The following is a 21,493-nucleotide window of genomic DNA, read 5'->3' as shown; positions in this document are numbered from 1 at the left end:
ACGGCGGATCTCCCTCAGAGCCACGGTGCCGGGCCTGTAACGGTGAGGCTTCTACACGCCGCCGGTAGCCGGGGCACTCTTGCGAGCAGCCTTAGTGGCGAGCTGCTTCCTGGGCGCTTTGCCACCAGTGGACTTACGGGCGGTTTGCTTGGTTCTTGCCATACCGTCGAGCTGTGAACTTCACGGAGGAAAAACACACAATAAACGGCGCTGGCGAACGCTGTCTATTTAAGCCCTAACGCCGCCCTGTTCACATTGGGTGGATTAAAAGCACACGTTTGCCATTGGATAGAACGTGTTACGTCACCTGATGACTATTGGACCGTTCTCTGTCACGGACACAGTTTGATACCCAAACCGCCTGCCGTTTTTTAACTGGCGCTCTCAGTAGCACAGCGCTTTTGTTTTCTGTCAGCAGCCTACTGTCTCTTTGTGTCGTTTAGACAGCAGGCTTCATTATTTATTTATTATTATTAATTTTTATTATTATTTATGTTGTTGTCTGTCATCTGTCTTTAAACAAGGCCAGTTATTATTAGTGTTAGATTTTAACATTTATTTGGGTAAATTTTCTTTATAAAGTTGACACTCACAGTATTAATAAAAAGCAGGATGAAATTGCACTTTTTCAGTAAAAGTGGTTGGCTCTTAAAAGAGCCTTTTTGGGTGGTGAAAAAAGCAGCGCTGAGCGAGTTTACTTGGTCTTGACGGCTTTCTCGGACTTCTTGGGCAGAAGCATGGCCTGAATGTTGGGCAGTACACCTCCCTGAGCGATGGTCACTCCTCCGAGCAGTTTATTCAGCTCCTCGTCGTTACGCACAGCGAGCTGCAGGTGACGGGGAATGATACGGGTCTTCTTGTTGTCACTGGCGGCATTACCGGCCAACTCGAGGATCTCAGCAGTCAGATACTCGAGCACGGCGGCCAAGTAAACCGGAGCGCCGGCACCGATGCGCTCAGCGTAATTACCTTTACGCAGAAGCCTGTGCACACGACCCACGGGGAACTGCAGTCCGGCACTGGATGAACGAGTCTTGGCCTTAGCCCTAGTTTTCCCGCCGGTTTTGCCTCTTCCACTCATCTTGTAGTTCAGATACGTTGTAAGAACAACACCGAAATAACAGCGCTGTTCTTCTAGCACTCTGTCATATAACATCACGGCATCTTTCTTATTGGCTAAGAACTTGTGACGGAAGAACCAATCCGAAACACGCCGTAGAATTCCAGGGTCAGTCCTATTCTATTGTACGACACACGCCTCTCCCACTGCCATGTGTGTTTGTGTGTGTGTGTGTGTGTGAGAGAGAGAGAGAGAGAGAGAGAGAGAGAGAGAGAGAGAGAGAGAGAGAGAGAGAGAGAGAGAATGAATGAAATTTAAAAATAAAAAAAAACTAAATGCATATCATTGTAGAGAGAAAATATTTTGTAAACTGATTTATGATCAGTATCTTGATTATTCACTGGTTTTATATCTATAAAGCATATATTAGTACAGAAGAGAGTAAAGACAAATACACATGGACTTAAAATGTAAACTGTCCAATTGTCCCTAGTTGTTCATACGTTTATGTGAAGGTGAATGTACAAGTCTGTAGCTGCCTAAACACTCGGTACAGAATCCACTAAAGCCACCATCACGTCATCAATTTGTTTACCAGAATAGGAAACAGCTCTTTAAGGAAAACATGGATGGCTCTTAAAAGAGCCGTTTGAGGAGTAAAAAAACATAAGAAACAAGTTTACTTCTTCTTGGGAGCCTTTTTGGCCTTCGCTGCTTTGGGCTTTACAGCCTTTACCTTCTTGGGGGTCGCCGGCTTTTTGGCCCTCTTGGGGCTCTTGGCTGCTTTCTTGGGGGTCGCCGGCTTTTTGGCCTTCTTGGGGCTTTTGGTGGCTTTCTTGACGGCAGCGACGGGCTTCTTTGTCTTCTTGTGAGACTTCTTGGCTGCGGGTTTCTTGGCCGCTACTTTCTTGGGCTTCTTAGCCGCGGCGTGCTTTTTGGCGGTTGCCTTTGTCGCTTTGGGCGCGGCTTTCTTTGCAGGCTTCTTCACTTCGGTCTGCTTCTTGTTCAGCTTTAAAGATCCAGACGCGCCGGTCCCTTTGGTCTGCACCAGAGTGCCTTTAGTAACGAGGCCCTTGACGGCGAGCTTGACGCGAGAGTTGTTCTTCTCCACGTCGTATCCGCCGGCAGCCAAAGCTTTCTTCAGGGCGGCAAGAGACACGCCGCTTCTCTCCTTGGACGAGGAAACCGCTTTGACGATGAGCTCGCCGACGCTAGGGCCTGTTTTGTTGGTCCTCGAAGCTGCCTCATTCTTGGGCGCTTTGGCAGGCGCAGCGGCGGGAGCGGGAGCGACTTCAGCCATCTCTCTCTCTCTCTCTCTCTCTCTCTCTCTCTCTCTCTCTCTCTCTCTGGGAGCTAATAGTAGAATAAACGAGTGTAGCGCTGTACGCTGTGTAACACAGGAACCTTCCTCCTCTCGACCGGGCTTAAAAGTAAACATGAGAACGTTGTAGACTCAACCCGTTCGTAGCTGAATGACTACGCTTCCGAGACACAGTGACAAGTGTGTTTTCTCACGGCGTTTCTCAGCGAAAATACGACGCTGCAGACAAGATCCCGAGCGTCCAGCAACATGTTTGTTGAGCAGGAACTTTGTTGCTCGCTACGAGATCACGTCGGGTCTCGGGAAAAAGGACAATGTCGTGCAGCGAGCACAAAAGTGTACGGCGCGTCTGGGGCTCGCTCCGGCTTGCAGCGCATGTGGGGTGATGTGGGAGAGTTGTACTGAGTTGTGGGAGAACCTTGTGAATGACATTGATGTATTTGTAGCGTTGAGTGTTATGTGTAATAATTGTAACGGAGCTCCATTTGTGCTGCGTAAAGCACATGTATACTAGAGACAGACAGTCAGTGCGAGTTGCAGGTGTCCATTTGCGTGTGTCTTTGTTTCTGTTTGGTTTTCTGTTTAGACTTGTTGCTGTTGTTGTGTTCCCTTGCTTGTGCTTGTACCTTTGTCATGATCTGGTCTTCCACACTCTGGCCTGCGCAAGCGCTCTCTCTCTCTCTCTCTCTCTCTCTCTCTCTCTCTGTAAGTAAGACTTCCTTCTCCCTGACAGCGCTCAATAAAACTTCAGCTAGTGATTAAAGAAATTATTTTTTTGTTTTTTTATTTATTTAATTATTACTTCTGATTGAGTGATCAATTGCATGAAAGTAGTTACATTTTTTTACAACATTAAAGGAATAAAAAGAATAAACTTTTCACTTTTCACAAATTCCTTATTAATCTTCAAAATGAATTTACATTTTTTTCAAGAATTCATTTCAAATTTTCACCTTCTAACATTCACATAAAAAATCACTAGATCTCAGCTCAGAACGAGCTCTTATATGAAACGTCACTTCAAATGTTTGCTCACAGTTCATGTTAAAGTCTGTAATCCACCTGAATTGACAGTTCACTGCTTATCAGTTCAGTATAAATAAATGGACAAAAAAGAGAAAAGCACCATTGGGCAGAGAGATGACCCTGATGTAGAGCTAAGAGTCCTGGTGCCACCCACTGTACATTTAGGTCGTTTAGATTAGGGTATGCAGCTAGATTTTCTTTGCTGTCAATTTATTTTGCTCAAAAAAAAAAAAAAAAAACGACTACATGAGGCTCTGTTTTTAATTCTGTTTATTTCTTTACACTGTCAATGTTCTCCTACCTTTGTGAGTCTAGATCTCCTGTCCATTTGTGTCCCGAGTCTTCATGTTCTGTCTGTAATGTCTTGTCATTTGGATCATTAAAGTAATAATCTTAATAAATAATAAACATTCTTACTGGGTTTAAGTCTGATGCAAGAAAACATTTTAATAAAAATGCAAATACATGATTTAGTCATAAAAGTCTTATTCCGTCCTTTTTCTTATCCTAACATCTCCATGTTTGTTCTGCTGATCCACAGTCACCTGGTTTGAAGTTCAGGACAGTATACTGTATAAGAATTTATATCTCAGATCACTGACTTTTTCCTTGCGACACACAACCACTAGATGGCGACATCTGACCGCAGTATGTGAACCACACCATGTGCTGCATCTCTTACTGCTCTCTTTCAGTAAACTTTCATCCTCAACATTAGTGTGCAGAACATTTCACGTCAACAACGTATGACATTACTGTACAATATTTAATACATTAAAAGTAAATCTGAGTGCATCCATGAGATGTTACCAGCATCAGTAAAGCTGATATAGACCAACATCTTCACAGAAAGTTTATCTAACACAGTTATATCTCTAAACTGCCCCAATAGTATAAAACCATTCTAATACTTAGTTAACAATGATAAAAATGAATGCATCTTTTGTTATAGTTTAATGTTTTAGTTGTCATCAAACTGATGAAAAATGTATACAGTGTTAAAGTTACACACCATAATAGTCAGAGCACTGCAACATTTTTATTAAATAATTTCAGTCCATCCATTCACCATCCATCAATTTTCCAAAATGTCTTAACCTCTGTAAAGTCACAGGAGGATAGGAGTCTGTCCCAGCATCTCGGGCCACAGGCAGGGTACACCCAATAAACACACACACACACACACACACACACACACACACACACACACACACACACACACACACACACACACACACACACACACACACACACCTAACAGCAATTTATAGTGAGCTGAATTTACCTCATCTGCATTTTTTTAGACAGTGGGTAGAAACTGGTGTATCAGAAGTTTGTATCAGAAGTTTGAAACTGGTGTATCAGAAAATGTATTATTTAATATATTGTATTATATTTTCCAGTATATTTACATATATGTTTGTTCTGTAATATATTTGTTGCTGTTTATTTTGTTTCAGAATAGAAGACCCTATTTGTTTTCTGAGAGAGATATCCTGGTGTCCACTATACAGAGAATGCAGGAGGACAAGGTATTGAACCAAACTAAATGACCTACTTAATTTAAAAGGACATAATGACAATTTTTTAGGGGAAGTGGCTAATAAAACTCACATACCATAAAGGGAGAGAGAGACAGAGTCCTGGAAAATAATTAGCCAAAGAGAGAGACAGACATCATAACCCAAAGACATCATCAAACAGAAGACGGTTGTAATTTGTACTGTATATAAGAAAAAGTTAAAGGGACCATGATAAGAAGAAACAGTGAATAACAACTTAATTAAGCTTGTTTTCTAAGCTAAGTTTTCTGAGGCTTTCAGTGCACTATGACAGCTATCCTGACCTTAAGTTAGAAATGAACAAAATTCCTGAAAGCAATGTCTTGTTCATGGACATAATTTAGAGGTTAATTAAGTGAATATAATAAAGCCTGCATAAATACTAGTTGTTTGTGTTCATTGTTCTGTCAGTAAAACTGTCAGGCTGTGAATTGTATTAAACTGTTCTTAAATTGTATTAAACTGTTCTTTATATGCTTGTATACACTGAACCTCAGTACTGTACATACTAACAAGTGAATTGTAAAATCTATTTACTGAGGTTTGTTTTTATTACCACTTAATGTTTGGTTAACTGCCATGTGTTACAGTATATACCAATACAACCTGCATATCGTCGCTGTCGGGCAGAAACCTCCTATGTCGAAATTTTGTCAGTTTTTTCTCTTGGCACTGTGCATGTAAAACACTGTTTTTTTGGACACTAACAAGAGAAAATAGTTAGGTTAGATACATTTGAGTAGGCCTGTTTTATTAAAAATCGATAGCTGTAATGCTTCTTTGCAGAAAGAACCCCGTGAGCAACGAAGGTAAGTTTACGAGCAGATTAGACTAATTTCCACCTATTAGACAGCCTAATCAGCTTATCGTGTTTGTATTGCATCACTTATGGCTCTAAACCTTTAAAATAGAGTTTAGGAAGATGTATGTAACTACAGTCATTAGCTTTGGTTAACTATTGAAGCCTTGTCTCTTGTCAAAAGGCTCAACGTGACCGCAGACTTTATTGAACCCTGCTGGCAGCAGCGAAGTCTGTGTCCGTACTGTTCTTATCAGTGACAGCATAATCTCGTATCTCCCTGCTCCTGAGTCATAAAGCTTGTATCTCCGATAAAACCTGACTTTGGGAAAATGTTGTGTTAATGTTGGTAATCAACAGTATATGATAGCGATATAAGGGACTATGCACTATGAAGTTCTCCTTTCCTTTTTACCACACATATTTCTACCTGCATATTTACAATTTAAATATGTATTCCAGTTTTTTCGCAACTAGGAAAACAGTACAATTTTGTAGAATCTTGTTGTACAGAATTACAGCCAATTTGGTCAGTCATGAATGTGAAATGATGTCTGAAAATAGTACTACTATTTAATGGTTACCTCTAGAATGGAGTTAAAGGGGTTTTAGAGCAAAATATCCAACATTCTTAATGTACATTTTATTCAAAATACCAAGATGATAGAAAAAGTTAATCAAATTTTAAGTGTGTGTGTGTGTGTGTGTGTGTGTGTGTGTGTGTGTGTGTGTGTGTGTGTGTGTGTGTGTGTGTGTGTGCGTGCATATAATATATGTATTTTATGAATGTTATACAGGGAAAATTTTACTGTTGAAATCAATATGTTAGATTGTTGAGGTTAAACGTATTTACTGCACCAAAAATAACCTTTTTTTTTTCTTCTAATAACTAAAATTAAGCAGATTATACAGTACACAGAAGATCTCCAGTCATTTCTGCCCTGGGATAACACAAGGGATTATTCACATTAGTCACAAAAAGACATCATTGCTATAATTTTGTGTAACTATACAGATAGTCTATTGTACCTAGGGTAATATAATATCCAAGCTCATACTGAGCTGGAATTAATGGATGTCTGTATAAAATTGTGATAATGATGTGGCTAAACAAAGAAAGCTAAAAACATAGTGTAAAATCTCTACACAGTGTGTGAAAATCATTTTAGGATATTTTCAAATATTCTGAATATGATCTTCAGTCAAACCCAAGACCAAGGATTATCTAAGGGGAACTTTTTGGTGGACCCAGAGTTTTAGTGATACAGTGTAAAGAAGCCGAGTGAAAAGGAACTGAGTGAAAAGTTTTAATCAAGTTAAAATGAAACATAATTAGAATAGTGATAAAGAGCATGTCGAACCATGTAGACATTGGACATCTCCAAAAGGTTTTACTGTGTTAACCTTGTTAAGACACGGTGCACCGGGACACTGGGCTACTGACCCAAAACACAGATCTTTTAGAACAGACTTCCAGATTTACTCCCATCTGGAGTAATTTACTGGCATAAAATCTGTTCCTTCAGTCCCTCCAACTACATCAGGTTCTGCCAGGTACGACATGATCTTGCTCTTAACCTTTAAAAGGCAATTAAACATTTAGGAATTAAAAAGTTAAAATGTAAATCAATTCTTCTGCTAAAGGGGCATGTCTAAGAAGAATTTTGGTTATGATAATAAAATGCCAGAAGCATGACCTACTGCTGATATTATGTGCTGCTTCAACTTATAAATAATTATCACAAAAGTGCCTTCTTTAAATGACGTCTTGTGAACAAAGCAAGTTTATGGATAAAACAGAAACTGCACACGTCCACATTTATGCTAGTTAAAGTTGCTTGTCCTGGACCTTAGACACGCCCCTTTTTGGGATTATTATATGAAAAGTGATAGTTTGACATTCAACCATGCTGCAGCCGTGAGGTTAAAAGTCAAACATGCCACATACAGGTGTTGGTCATATAAGTAGAATATCATCAAAAAGTTGATTTATTTCACTAATTCCATTCAAAAAGTGAAACTTGTATATTATATTCATTCATTACACACAGACTCATATGTTTCAAATGTTTATTTATTTTAATTTTGATGATTATAACTGACAACTAAGGAAAATCCCACATTTAGTATCTTAGAAAATTAGAATATTACTTAAGACCAACACAAAGAAAGGATTTTTAGAAATCTTGGCCAACTGAAAAGTATGAACATGAAAAGTATGAGCATGTGCAGCGCTCAAAACTTAGGTGGGGCTCCTTTTGCCTGAATTACTGCAGCAATGCGGCGTGGCATGGAGTCGATCAGTCTGTGGCACTGCTCAGGTGTTATGAGAGCCCAGGTTGCTCTGATTGTGGCCTTCAGCTCTTCTGCATTGTTGGGTCTGGCATATCACATCTTCCTCTTCACAATACACCATAGATTTTCTATGGGGTTAAGGTCAGGCGAGTTTGCTAGCCAATTAAGAACAGGGATCCCATGGTCCTTAAACCAGGTACTGGTAGCTTTGGCACTGTGTGCAGGTGCCAAACCAATGGTCATCTTTCAATGATCGAAGACTGTCAAGTCAGCAGTCTTCCCCATGATTGTGTAGCCTACAGAACTAGACTGTGAGACCATTTAAAGGCCTTTGCATGTGTTCTGAGTTTCAATATTGAACCTTTTCACAATATTCAAATTTTCTGAGATACTGAATTTGAGGTGTTCCTTAGTTGTCAGTTATAATAATCAAAATTAAAAGAAATAAACATTTGAAACATATGAGTCTGTGTGTAACGAATGAATATAATATACAAGTTTCACTTTTTGAATGATATTCTAATTATATGACCAGCACCTGTACAAAAAACATACAAAGAAGGTAGTGAGGCTAGCCTAACACCACTAAGTTTAGTACAGACTTTCAAGTCTGCCTCATGGATTGTCCGTAAAAAAAAAGGTACCTTTTGTACTGTAACTTAAATAATTTTGAGATTTAGCATTTGGATAAGTTTTCCTCTCAGTAGTCAGTGAAAAATATGACGAAAAAGGCTTGGAGATGAACACTAGTGGTTATTTGTCTTATTCATTTCTTGACAGGTCTCAACTCTGTATATGACAAGTCTGTATATGACTGACGACGCAAATGTGGCCATTTTTCCTGGCTCATCGGGTCATTTTAGCTCATATGAACTCACTCCAAGAGCTCACTATGAGATTCATGGTGAGGAGGACACCTCGCAAGCCACAGCTAGCTCAGGCCAACGTTTTACATTTATGCGAACACCTGCAACTACTAGTTCACAGTTCACTGCACAGCGGACTGCCCCCCCCCCCCAAAAAAGACACTGTCTCTAAAACATTTCAAAGGTAAAGTTGGTCTAAATCGCTTCTTAAATGAAAGCCATTTATAGTTTGCCAATTATGGGAAATAAAATATAATTAGATATCATTGCAAAACACTTAGTTAACATTTTATGATATGATCATATCAACTCCAGTTGGCATTCTTTGTCTTCTTTGTAGATCCATTTACACTATTATGCACATTTTAAACCCCCCCCCCCCCCCCCCCCCGACTTTTATAACCTTTGCTCATGGAATAATCTTGTCAGCAAGATTATGTCAAACTAAATTTTGTATTTATTGTTGATAAACAGAATACATAAAACCATAATTCATTGCTAGGATTATGAATGCCCTGTGTGTCATAGCAATTATTTTATTGATATTCATTCAGATCAATTTTCCTTGCTGAGGTGGTTGGTGGGAGGCTGAGTCCCAGCAGGATGGTGGTGATCCAGTTTTTAGAATCTGAGGCTACCCTTCAGGGGATAATCGGAAAAGTGCAAGATGCAATTGCAATTTTAACCAAGGCTCCGGGATGTGTGAGTAGGGTTGCAAAAATTCCTGGAATTTTCAAAGCTGGAAACTTTCCATGGGAATTAACGGGAATATATAGGAATTAACGGGTTCAAACTTTTGAAAATCTTTTTTTTATAATGTTTGGCACAATTTATTTTTTGGATCTCAGGCTTTCTTATACATTAACACAGCAAAGTAACTGAGAGCCTGTTTAGATCTTCCCATAATCAGGGAAATTGAGCTTGTGTGTGAGATAAGTGTCTTGTTTTAAATGAATGAATTTCTTAAGCAGCAGCCCTGACTTGGGCAGGCTACATTCATAAATAAAAAGCCTTATTTATTCCTTTTCTAATTTTTCCAACAAAAGTTATGGCTTTTAGCCCACCACCACTACCAAAACGCATCACAGAGCCTACCACATGTCACTGCAGCAATCCGAGAGCTCACCAATCTGGCTGCAACTCAAAGAATCATCCTGACTCCTTCCCAGCTACAGACCATCAAGCAAAGTTTCTGCTGTGTTGTTTGTATGAGTAGGTATCCCAATAAATGTTAATTGTCCCACATGAGAAATCATTTTGGATCCATTTTGTGTAGTCTGTGCCCGAGTTTGAGATTTCCAAATACATATACAGTATGTTATTACATTCTCTAACCAAGGTCAGCTGTGTCTCATCCACTACAATTAATTACATGTACTGATGCACTTTTGTAACATCCCATGATGTAATGATACAATAACAGACATTTTTAAAAGTTAAATATAAGGAAACACTGTTATCCGGTACATCAAGAACATTTTAAGGGCAGGTAGACAAACACAGATAATGACTGACTAGTTTTTCTAATTTTATTTTTTTATTTTTAATTTTTAGAGTTCATCGAGGAGCCAGTCTTTACACAGTGTTGCCGAAGCATTATTGGCTGCAAAACATGTGTGGAACAGTGGCAGGAGACCTCTGTGTACTGTGCAAAATGTAGAGGGAACACCACAGGCAACAACATATTTGAGGTTAATGGTTTGTCAGAAGCATTTTCTGTTCTGAGATCTCTTTTTGAAGAGGAGTAGCATTTTGCACTTTTATACTCACAAATAGGCATGTTGTATTTGACTTTGTTTTATTGATTCAAAAATTGAGTTGTAATGTTAATTTATTCATATGTTTAGGCTGGTTGATGTGATTGGTGTTCATTGTTCTTGTTACAAATTTACATTCTGTTCAAATAGAGCAATCTGCTTTTCACACATAGCGCTGAGTTGTGGTCATAAGACAGAGCAATGCCTGTTTGTACGGAGCCAAGCCATTGTTCACTGCTCTAGAGAACAAGTCTGAAATGTCTGAATATTGCTCAGCAAACTGATTCTCAACTCTAAGTTTGTCCTGTTAAGTTGAAAATGGATCAACTCCAAAAGTTGAATGTGTGGTCAGTGAGGATCCCAGCTGTTGGCTGTAAAGGTCTGCTGCATCAACTGAATGAGGCAGCAGCTCCTGTGGGATTTTATTGGGACATCCACAGCCAGCCAAATCATTTGGTACACCTTTACCTGTAAAATAAAGAACAGACTGTTGGTCTTAACTTATGAACGCTTATTGTGATTATTGTAATCTTTGCATCACTGTTTTATTTCACCTGGAATTCAGTGTGCATTCCATGACTCCACCAGCCTTGTAAGACCAATCTGGCACAACTGGCCAGTCAGGTTTGACAAACAGACATGAACGACAGCCTTGTGAGATACTATTTCCTCTTGATCCACCAACTGCAGAAGAGCTGTCTTCAGTGGATAGTTGACACGACTGTTGACTTCAGGCCAGATTCGTTCAACTATATGATTCTGAATTTTACAATAAAGGTTCATCAGTCAATCTGTTATGACCCATTTGAAGAAAAATAATTATGCAGAATTCCCAGTAAATCTGTAAATGTATAAACCCAGCAGTCATTATGCACATTTACACTTGGTCCTCTGCTTAAGGTAATGTAACATTAAAAAAAAACGATGCAACTAGAATTTAAATGTACTTAAAAAAAAAAATCTGTTTTTGGCCAAGGTTAATTTAGATTTTAATTTAATGGGATCCTAAAAGTCACATTCTTAGCCGTGTGTATGCAATCCCTTGTGTTCACAACAAGACATAGGCTGTTACCTGAAAACATCTTCATAGATGGCAAGGTTGTTTTTTATAGGCATTGTAGAATGAGCTACAACATTTTTGCTGAAGCCATCAATGGCTAAAACATGGGTGACCCCAAACATAGCCAGTTTTTCGTTTTGGTCCATATGGATCTTATGGCCCATGTAACCAGCTTGATATAGTATGGGGTTGAGACTGTGGGCACCCTGAAAAAAAAAAAAAAGATAAACAATGTACTGAAACTATATCATATACAAAATCCCATTAGTCCTTTATACAGTGCATCGGTTGCAGGTTTTATAAATATAACGACGCCTATTTGTGTTGTCCCTGTAAATAAATTAATATAAATAATTATAATGAATAAATAAAATAAAAATTAGGGTATTTGGTTTGATTATACAATACAATTGTGTAAGGTTTTTTTTTTTTTTAATCTTAGACAAGCTAAGTAACTGCAGCTAAACAACCATATCAAAATACACATTAGCTCATAGTTAAACATAAATTGGAATTTCGATAATGTAAAATATTAATGTTGAGACAGTACATACCTGACGTCTGGCTTCATGGTAAGACTGATGCCTAGTTCTGAGCACTGTTCCAATTCGAGTCTCTGCAGCATGCACTTCTTTCATGGCGAGATACCCCTTTATCATCCTTCTTCCATATGTAGGTCCCGTCTAGATTGTAACAAATTAACATGATTTCCAGTTTCCAAAATCATACCAGCTGATATATGTTTATCATGCCAGTGCAGCATGTGTATGTCTGTGTTAAGGGATTTGTCAGTGTTGTAAGGATTATGTTGACAGCGATTACTTACAAATAATGGTAGGCTGAGGCTATTTAGTGTGATTTATTTACTATTTGTAATAAGCGGGCATAAAAGATGCCAGTTGAAGACCCTCTGGGGAGGCAGGACATATGTGTGTGCATATAGGCCTACATGTTAGTTCTCACACATGCACACACACACACACACACACACACACACACACACACACACACACACTAAAAACGGGGGGATATAGCAAGTACATACCTCGGTTATAGCTTTTGCCACCTCTAACTCCAAATGCGCGTCGGGGAGTCCCATCACACTTAAGCCATTTTCAGCACAAAATCTCCTCACATTTCTTGCAGAACATCCTCTTGCTCCCCCGCTTTCGAGTGATATCCACGCAGAGATTTCTGCAGATGACAGGCCTTGTTTTGCCATATCAATTATCATAACCGAGTACGGTTCCAAAAACATTTTAGTATGAACTAAAGTAACATTAGCACAATCTCAAATTTGGCGCTGATCATGTAAATGACCACACCCGGTCTCGGAATATAAAAAACGAGCCTTTTTTAGTTTGTTTTCTGGTGACTTTTTTTTTTGTTATTCGAAATATAAAATGAAAATCAAACCATTTTTAAAATTTTACTCATCTGTTTTTGACCATGAAAAAAAACAAAACAAAACAAAACATTGTATTTCAATTGTAATTTTTGTATTTAAAAACAAAAATCAAATAGCCACTCTTTTTTGTTTTTTAATACCCGTTTCTAAATGGAAAAATTGAATGACCAAAAGATACACGGACCAGATATGACCATTTTTAATGTCTTTTTTTTATTATTTAAATGTATGATTGTAAAACACATGATACCTGAAAGAAAGAAAAAAAAAAAGTTTCAATAATGTTTTTGAAAACAACAAAAAAAAAGTAACAAAGCATTTAATTGTAATTACAAATGAATACACAGAAGCAATGATGAAATACATACGTGAAAAAAGTGGTTATCCTGTGTGTGTGTGTGTGTGTGTGTGTGTGTCCGACGCAGAAAGGAGATATGCACATTTATGAAAAAGTGGGTGGCTCTTAAAAGAGCCTTTGTGTTGATAAAGACGGCGCTAAGGCGCTTTACTTGGAGCTGGTGTACTTGGTGACGGCCTTTGTGCCCTCAGACACGGCGTGCTTGGCCAACTCTCCGGGAAGCAACAGACGCACGGCAGTCTGGATCTCCCTAGAGGTGATGGTGGAGCGCTTGTTGTAGTGAGCCAGACGAGAAGACTCACCGGCGATGCGCTCAAAAATGTCGTTGACGAACGAGTTCATGATGCCCATGGCCTTAGAGGAGATCCCGGTATCAGGGTGAACCTGCTTCAGGACTTTGTACACGTAGATGGCATAACTCTCCTTCCTGGTCTTTCTGCGCTTCTTGCCGCCTTTCCCTGCCGTCTTGGTCACGGCTTTCTTGGATCCCTTCTTGGGCGCGGTCTTAGCTGGTTCAGGCATGGTGTTGCTGTTCGAGCGAACTGTGAGAGAATGAGTAACACCCACCTAGCGGCTGCTATATATACAGTATGACATTGTAATTAGGCACAAGAGAAGAAACGTGTGTTATTGGTCATAATCCCAAAGCTCCTGCTGCGGAGCGCCTCCTCCCGCTCCTCCTACACACTTACTCCTCCCCCACTGTCCCCTCTGTCCCCTCTGTCCCCTCTGTGCTTTGTTCCCCTTCCGCCGTTTTACACTCAACTTTGTGCTTTATGACAAAAGAAAAGGAGAAAAAAATCCTGTTTCTACCACCAAACTTTACACGCGTTTCACACACACTATGAAAGAAAAAGAGTAAAATCAAGAGGCATACACGAACTGACTTGTATAATACTGGACTTAAAAGCATCTAATATATAAATTTGACTTTATCCGGTTTTTGACGTCATTTGCATCACACAAACACACAAAATAAAAGAAAAAAATCTACACACATAGTAAAGAAGAAACATACATATAAGCAGTAAAAAGATAGATGTATATAAATCAATTAACTTGTAATATTGTACTAAAGAGCAATTATCATATAAATACATATTGGATATTACTTTATACGGCTTTTACACACACACACACACACACACACACACACACACACACACACACACACACACACACACACACACACACACACACACACACACACAGTAAAGAAGGAAGATCTCTTTGTGGATATTTGGGTGGCTCTTAAAAGAGCCGTTGTGTTGCCGTGGTTCGGTGTTGAACGTTTATCCGCCGAAGCCGTACAGAGTGCGTCCCTGGCGTTTCAGAGCGTACACCACATCCATGGCGGTGACGGTCTTTCTTTTAGCGTGCTCGGTGTAGGTGACGGCGTCGCGGATGACGTTCTCCAAGAAGACTTTCAGCACACCGCGAGTCTCTTCGTAAATCAGGCCGGAAATACGCTTAACACCGCCACGGCGAGCCAGACGGCGAATAGCCGGCTTAGTGATTCCCTGGATGTTATCGCGAAGGACCTTACGATGACGCTTTGCGCCCCCTTTGCCGAGTCCCTTACCACCTTTACCTCTACCAGACATGATACCGCTCTATTGAAGTGAGGCCGCTCAATAAAATACACCATACAGAGGCCGAATATTTATCCTCCATCTCCTGGACCCAGTTGAGAACAGGCAAGGAGGCGGGTCTAAGACCAGCGCTCACACAATAGAAGCCATTCATAAACAAAGAGAAAGCCACAGCTTTTAACTTACTAGTGTATTTTTCTCTGTACACACAAGGATTATTATTATTATTATTATTGTTGTTGTTGTTGTTGTTGTTGTTGCTATAAGTCTTAATAGTAGTAGTAGTAGAATTTAACCCAAGGTATACAAAGTGAGTATTTTAATAAAAATGTACAGACCAACACCCAGCAATGTATAGAGGTTAGTAAGAGCACTCTGTGCTTGTACAACATTAACCTACACTGTTTAGATGTAAAACATCCATTTGAGCACATCTGTGGCTTGAGAACTGTATTCTATACTCCTAGGTCCACTACTAGGAGGCCCGGTGTTCCCCGATCGTCTGGGTACATTATAAACCGAGCCCATGTTTAACCCTGATAGTAGATTACAAGCAACACAGAAAGGAATGTAAAGACGACATTCAGGAGTCATTTTATCAGCTGTAAAACACAAAATATTAAAGAATCTATAAGGTTTATAGTCTAAATGTGCTATATTGTCTCCAACACTAATCTCATTCTAAAACTCAGTATCATTCACAAAGAAAGCGCATTGAAGTCAAAATTCAAATATCAAACGTGGGTCAAAACAAAATGTCACTGTTCTACTTGAAATATTTAGTCGACACCATCTAGACACAGGCCTCACTGTAAATGGGATAATGTGAACATGTTAGATTACATGTATATAAGTAGACTCTGTTTGTTATAGATAAATAAGACAACAGCTGAACAACAGAGTCTGATACACTGTACACTCTATTGTACTGAAAGCAGAGCAATGCAGTGTGATTGTGATAGTTGTGTGTGACTGCCAGAAACTCGAAATCAACATATAATCTGGTTATTAATCACTGTCTCACACACACACACACACACACACACACACACACACACACACACACACACACACACACACACACACACACACTCACAGTTAAGTCCATATATATTTGGACACATGCACAATTTTCATACATATGGCTATGTATGAAACAGAATAAATTGAAAATGAAAAAAAAAATAAAAGATGCATTTGAAGAGCAGATGTTCAGCTGTAATACAAGGGATTGAATAAAATTAAAAAAGTAGTAGGTTCAGGATCTACAACCATTTTTATGCACAGTCTCCACATTTTCATGGGCTCAAATGTATTCATGGATAAATGAATATAATCATAAATAAAATGTTCATTTATAATATTTTGTTGAAAATCATTTGCAGGCAATGACTGCCTGAAGTCTGTAGCCTATGGACATCACCAAATACCACACTTAGCATCAACTCCAGACCCTTTACCTGCTTAATTGATGAAGAAATAATGAAGCCTACACCTGTTCATGAAATAGCTTTTGATTCAATTGTCCAAATACTTTTGGTCCCTTGAAAAGGAGGACTGGCTACTCTCAAGGGCTGTAATGCCTAAACCCTTCCTCCATTTTGGATTTAAATACCCTCAAATTAAAGCTGAGAGACTTTCAGTCCACTATAAATATATAACTATAGCTTGGATATGTTTTGGTAAATACTGTACCTAAAATAACTAAAATTGTTCCTGTGTCCAAATATATATGGTCCTAATTGTATATGAAAATTGTACTCTACTTCTAACGATTATTAGTCAAGAACTAAATGTATTGTTGCAACTTTGAAATTTGGCCAACAACATATAACATCAAATAGTATTCATAACAGTGAAGGTTTAATTATGCAATTTATTGCTTTTATATTAGTTTTCTTCTTGTTGTTTTTGTTAGAAGTCGCAGTAGAAGCAATATTCTAAAATGTGCAAATGTAGCACTGGGTTAAAAAACAAACAAACTACTACTAATAATAGTAACCTGAATCTATTTGTAAGGTATTTTTTAATACACTTTTCTACTAATACGACCACCACTACTACTACCACCACCACCACCAGCAGCAACATTACTACTACTTAAAAGAGCAAATTGTAGGAGCAAAAAGAATCAAAAGTCCATCTTAATTCTAGAGCTCTGTACCTGAGGTAATAATTAGCTAATAATAATCAACACTGGTGAATTTTGATCTCTTTCTGTTTAAACACAAACACAAAACAAAGAAAAAACATTTTTTGTCCATTCTACTGTATTTTAATATGTAATTACAAATTAGATGATGATAATAATAATAATAATGATAATAATAATCATAATAATTTAGCCTTCTGTTTCTTTACTCAGTAAGGCAATAATCTTATTTTCCCAGCTCCAGTTGGACTCTGCTTCATTAAATATTCAGATATACTAAGAGGACATGACGACTACATGTGGTCTTTGAGGACAACAACCTCATCATCAATACAACATTGTCAGACTGTATATTTATAATCACACCTTCCAGTGTCACCCACAAGAGGATGAGGTTCACCCTTAAGTCCGGTTCCTCTCAAGGTTTCTCCATAAGGTTGTTTTTTCTCACCATAATCACTTCAGTCACCTCAGGCTTGTTCATCAGAAATAAATACAAACACATTTAAATATAAGTCTAATATTAACCTTGAGTTTTTGTTTTATATTAATCTCTATATAACTATGTTGTGTTCATGTTCTCTAAAGCTGCTTTGAGACAACGTCCATTGCTAAAAACACTATACATATGAATGTATATTTATTTATTTTCAATTACTCTTCTTATACCTGAGCCCAATATTCCTAACACAAACTTTGTACTCTCTGTCAGTAAATCATTACGCTACAGCAGATCCACATTTACAATATAACATCAATCTTTAGATATATATATTTCAGAGATAATGCTGTGGCTCTTAAAATAGCCTTTTTATATACGTTATAATGTTAAATATGTGACCAGCTAAATGATCTATTTTACTTACTTATATATATATATATATATACACACATACATACATACATATACACACACACACACACAGTGAACTTTAAACGACAAACCCTGAGCTCACACAAACAGATATGAAGAAGTGCTCATTAATCAGAGAGAATGTGGTGGCTCTTAAAAGAGCCTTGTGTACATTAGAAAGAATAGAAATTTAAGCGCGCTCTCCGCGAATACGGCGGGCCAGCTGGATGTCCTTAGGCATGATGGTCACTCTCTTGGCGTGAATGGCGCACAGGTTGGTGTCCTCGAACAGACCGACCAGGTATGCCTCGCTAGCCTCCTGCAAGGCCATGACGGCCGAGCTCTGGAAACGCAAGTCGGTCTTGAAATCCTGAGCGATTTCTCTGACCAGGCGCTGGAAGGGCAGTTTGCGGATAAGCAGCTCAGTGGACTTCTGATAACGACGGATCTCCCTCAGAGCCACGGTGCCGGGCCTGTAACGGTGAGGCTTCTTCACGCCGCCGGTTGCCGGGGCGCTCTTGCGAGCAGCCTTAGTGGCGAGCTGCTTCCTGGGCGCTTTGCCACCAGTGGACTTACGGGCGGTTTGCTTGGTTCTTGCCATGGCGTCGAGCTGTGAACTTCACGGAGGAAAAACACACAATAAACGGCGCTGGCGAACGCTGTCTATTTATAAGCCCTAACGCCCTGTTCTCATTGGGCGGATTAAAAGCACACGTCTGCCATTGGATAGAGCGTGTTACGTCACCTGATGACTATTGGACCGTTCTCTGTCACGGACACAGTTTGATACCCAAACCGCCCGCCCCTATTTTACTGGCGCTCTCAGTAGCACAGCGCTTTTGTTTTCTGTCAGCAACCTACTGTCTCTTTGTGTCATTTAGACAGCAGGCTTCATTATTTATTATTATTAATGTTGTTGTCTGTCATCTGTCTTTAAACAAGACCAGTTATTATTAGTGTTAGATTTTAACATTTATTTGGGGAAATTGTCTTTATAAATTGACACTCACAGTATTAATAAAAAGTAGGATGAAATTGCACTTTTTCAGTAAAAGTGGGTGGCTCTTAAAAGAGCCTTTTTGGGTGGTGAGAAACGCAGCGCTGAGCGAGTTTACTTGGTCTTGACGGCTTTCTCGGTCTTCTTGGGCAGCAGCACGGCCTGAATGTTGGGCAGTACACCTCCCTGAGCGATGGTCACTCCTCCGAGCAGTTTGTTCAGCTCCTCGTCGTTACGCACAGCGAGCTGCAGGTGACGGGGAATGATACGGGTCTTCTTGTTGTCACGGGCAGCATTACCGGCCAACTCGAGGATCTCAGCAGTCAGATACTCGAGCACGGCGGCCAAGTAAACCGGAGCGCCGGCACCGACGCGCTCGGCGTAATTACCTTTACGCAGAAGCCTGTGCACACGACCCACGGGGAACTGCAGTCCAGCCCTGGATGAACGAGTCTTGGCCTTAGCCCTAGTTTTCCCGCCAGTTTTGCCTCTTCCGCTCATCTTGTAGTTCAGATACGTTGTAAGAACAACACCGAAATAACAGCGCTGTTCTTCTAGCACTCTGTCATATAACATCACGACATCTCTCTTATTGGCTAACATACTTGTGACGGAAGAACCAATCCGAAACACGCCGTAGAATTCCAGGGTCAGTCCTATTCTATTGTACGTCACACGCCCCTCCCACTCCCGTGTGTGTGTGTGTGTGTGTGTGTGTGTGTGTGTGTGTGTGTGTGTGTGTTTGTGTGTGTGTGTGTGTGTGTGAGAGAGAGAGAGAGAGAATTCAAGTTTATTTGTATAGCTATAGTTTATTTGTTATATATTGTCTCAAAGCAGCTTTACAGAACATGAACATAGAGCAGAAGGTAAACATAAGGAATAATAAAAGAAAAAGAATTAACAGAATAAAAAAATTCAAGATTATTATTAGATATATAGTTCACAATTTGTATGTATTTATACCCTAAGAGCAAGTCTGGCGTGACTCAGGCAGCAGTGGCAAGGAAAAACTGCCTTAAATTGGTAAAGAAAGAAACCTTGAGAGGAGCCGGACTCAAGGGGAACCCATCCTCATATGGGTGACACTGGGGGTGTGATTATAATATACAGCCAGATAAATGTTGTATTGGTGTAAGGATCATGGACTTCAGATATCCTTAGTATCACAGAGTCTAACTGGGGATGTCTCAGGATTCTTAGTCGGCCTCGGCTCATTGGACGTCCAAAGGCTTCGTCCCACAGAGGACGTTGGGGGCTGGTACAATGTCTGGATGCCTCGGGATGGGTACAAAGACAGAAGCAGTGGAGAGGGATTAACATATCTGCTGTTCATAAAAATGTGCAGGTCTGATGTACTGGTGCATGATACTATAGGATGTATTATAAATGAAATTTAAAAAAAGACTAAATGCATATCATTGTAGAGAAAATATTTTGTAAACTGATTTATGATCAGTATCTTGATTATTCACTGGTTTTATATCTATAAAGCATATATTAGTACAGAAGAGAGTAAAGACAAATACACATGGATTTAAAATGCAAACTGTCCAATTGTCCCTAGTTGTTCATACGTTTATGTGAAGGTGAATGTACAAGTCTGTAGCTGCCTAAACACTCGCTACAGAATCCACTAAAGTCACCATGACATCATCATTTTGTTTATCATGTTTATCAGAATAGGAAATATTGGGAATATTATTAAATTTTAATAATATTCCCCAAACACTTGTTAATATCCATGTCCATGTTTGATATCCATGTTTTCTCTATAGATGTATTATTTTATTACACTATATATTTTTTATACTGTTTGGGTTAAATGTGGACATATAAAATATCTGAATTACTAAATCTGAATTACGAAGTATAAATTAATTGATTTTATTTAAACATGTCATCTTCAAGCTACATGCTGAATTATTAGTCTCTCTTTTGTGATTAAGTAATTTACTATAATTGACTAATATCTGACTATCTTTGAAGCAGGATGCCCTCTGTGTGTGTGTGTGTGTGTGTGTGTGTGTGTGTGTGTGTGTGTGTGTGTGTGTGTGTGTGTGTGTGTGTGTGTGTGTGTGTGTGTGAATATTTAACTTGACTGTCATTGCTAGATAATCTGAATCTACTAAATATTCAGTTCTACAGGCCCACAGTGCACTTACAGTAGTAGGACAGCTGAAGCAGAAAAAGAGTGTTACATGTACCAGATCCAACAAATCATTCACGCACATAGTAGACAAAAAAAAGGGTGTGTATGATTTCAGTATTATGGCAAGATCATGAAGGAAAATTAAGACCAGTAGGCAATTTTTCAAATAAACTGGATCCATTAGCAGTGGGACTGCCTACAGTATGTATATAAGATCTGTAAGAACAGATGAAAGACA

At 39.2% G+C, this 21,493-nt stretch overlaps 5 protein-coding genes and 1 long non-coding RNA gene across 6 annotated transcripts; 1 reads left to right on the top strand and 5 right to left on the bottom strand.

Annotated features, from left to right (window-relative positions):
* Positions 1-694: 694 nt before the first annotated feature.
* LOC113663766 (histone H2A-like) lies at positions 695-1,175 on the bottom strand. Its single transcript, XM_027179211.2, has one exon. It carries the CDS (start codon positions 1,154-1,156, stop codon positions 695-697), a length of 462 nt encoding a protein of 153 aa, XP_027035012.1. The 5' UTR covers positions 1,157-1,175.
* Positions 1,176-1,532: 357 nt separating this feature from the next.
* Positions 1,533-2,477, bottom strand: LOC113663783 (histone H1-like). Its single transcript, XM_027179223.2, has one exon. The coding sequence runs from the start codon at positions 2,358-2,360 to the stop codon at positions 1,740-1,742; it is 621 nt and encodes a 206-aa protein (XP_027035024.2). The 5' UTR covers positions 2,361-2,477; the 3' UTR covers positions 1,533-1,739.
* A 7,273-nt stretch (positions 2,478-9,750) lies between these two features.
* On the top strand, positions 9,751-11,194 carry LOC125139658. The gene is made up of 2 exons (XR_007138714.1): positions 9,751-10,141; positions 10,484-11,194. It is a non-coding gene; the product is annotated as an uncharacterized LOC125139658 (long non-coding RNA).
* A 2,415-nt stretch (positions 11,195-13,609) lies between these two features.
* On the bottom strand, positions 13,610-14,070 carry LOC113663777 (histone H2B). The gene has a single exon (XM_027179219.2). It carries the CDS (start codon positions 14,032-14,034, stop codon positions 13,660-13,662), a length of 375 nt encoding a protein of 124 aa, XP_027035020.1. The 5' UTR covers positions 14,035-14,070; the 3' UTR covers positions 13,610-13,659.
* Positions 14,071-14,755: 685 nt separating this feature from the next.
* On the bottom strand, positions 14,756-15,160 carry LOC113663785 (histone H4). Its single transcript, XM_027179225.2, has one exon. It carries the CDS (start codon positions 15,114-15,116, stop codon positions 14,805-14,807), a length of 312 nt encoding a protein of 103 aa, XP_027035026.1. The 5' UTR covers positions 15,117-15,160; the 3' UTR covers positions 14,756-14,804.
* A 4,006-nt stretch (positions 15,161-19,166) lies between these two features.
* Positions 19,167-19,732, bottom strand: LOC113663763 (histone H2A-like). Its single transcript, XM_027179209.2, has one exon. It carries the CDS (start codon positions 19,707-19,709, stop codon positions 19,221-19,223), a length of 489 nt encoding a protein of 162 aa, XP_027035010.2. The 5' UTR covers positions 19,710-19,732; the 3' UTR covers positions 19,167-19,220.
* Positions 19,733-21,493: the final 1,761 nt, after the last annotated feature.

This window comes from Tachysurus fulvidraco, chromosome 19, assembly GCF_022655615.1.
Source record: "Tachysurus fulvidraco isolate hzauxx_2018 chromosome 19, HZAU_PFXX_2.0, whole genome shotgun sequence".
Lineage (NCBI taxonomy): Eukaryota > Metazoa > Chordata > Actinopteri > Siluriformes > Bagridae > Tachysurus > Tachysurus fulvidraco.
Note: the sequence above shows the minus strand (reverse complement) of the source record. Positions and strands in the feature narration are given on the sequence as shown.

Bases quoted from the DNA above. Each gene is read 5' to 3' on its own strand.
- LOC113663766 (XM_027179211.2), bottom strand. From the start codon at position 1,156: ATGTTATATGACAGAGTGCTAGAAGAACAGCGCTGTTATTTCGGTGTT.
- LOC113663783 (XM_027179223.2), bottom strand. From the start codon at position 2,360: ATGGCTGAAGTCGCTCCCGCTCCCGCCGCTGCGCCTGCCAAAGCGCCC.
- LOC113663777 (XM_027179219.2), bottom strand. From the start codon at position 14,034: ATGCCTGAACCAGCTAAGACCGCGCCCAAGAAGGGATCCAAGAAAGCC.
- LOC113663785 (XM_027179225.2), bottom strand. From the start codon at position 15,116: ATGTCTGGTAGAGGTAAAGGTGGTAAGGGACTCGGCAAAGGGGGCGCA.
- LOC113663763 (XM_027179209.2), bottom strand. From the start codon at position 19,709: ATGTTAGCCAATAAGAGAGATGTCGTGATGTTATATGACAGAGTGCTA.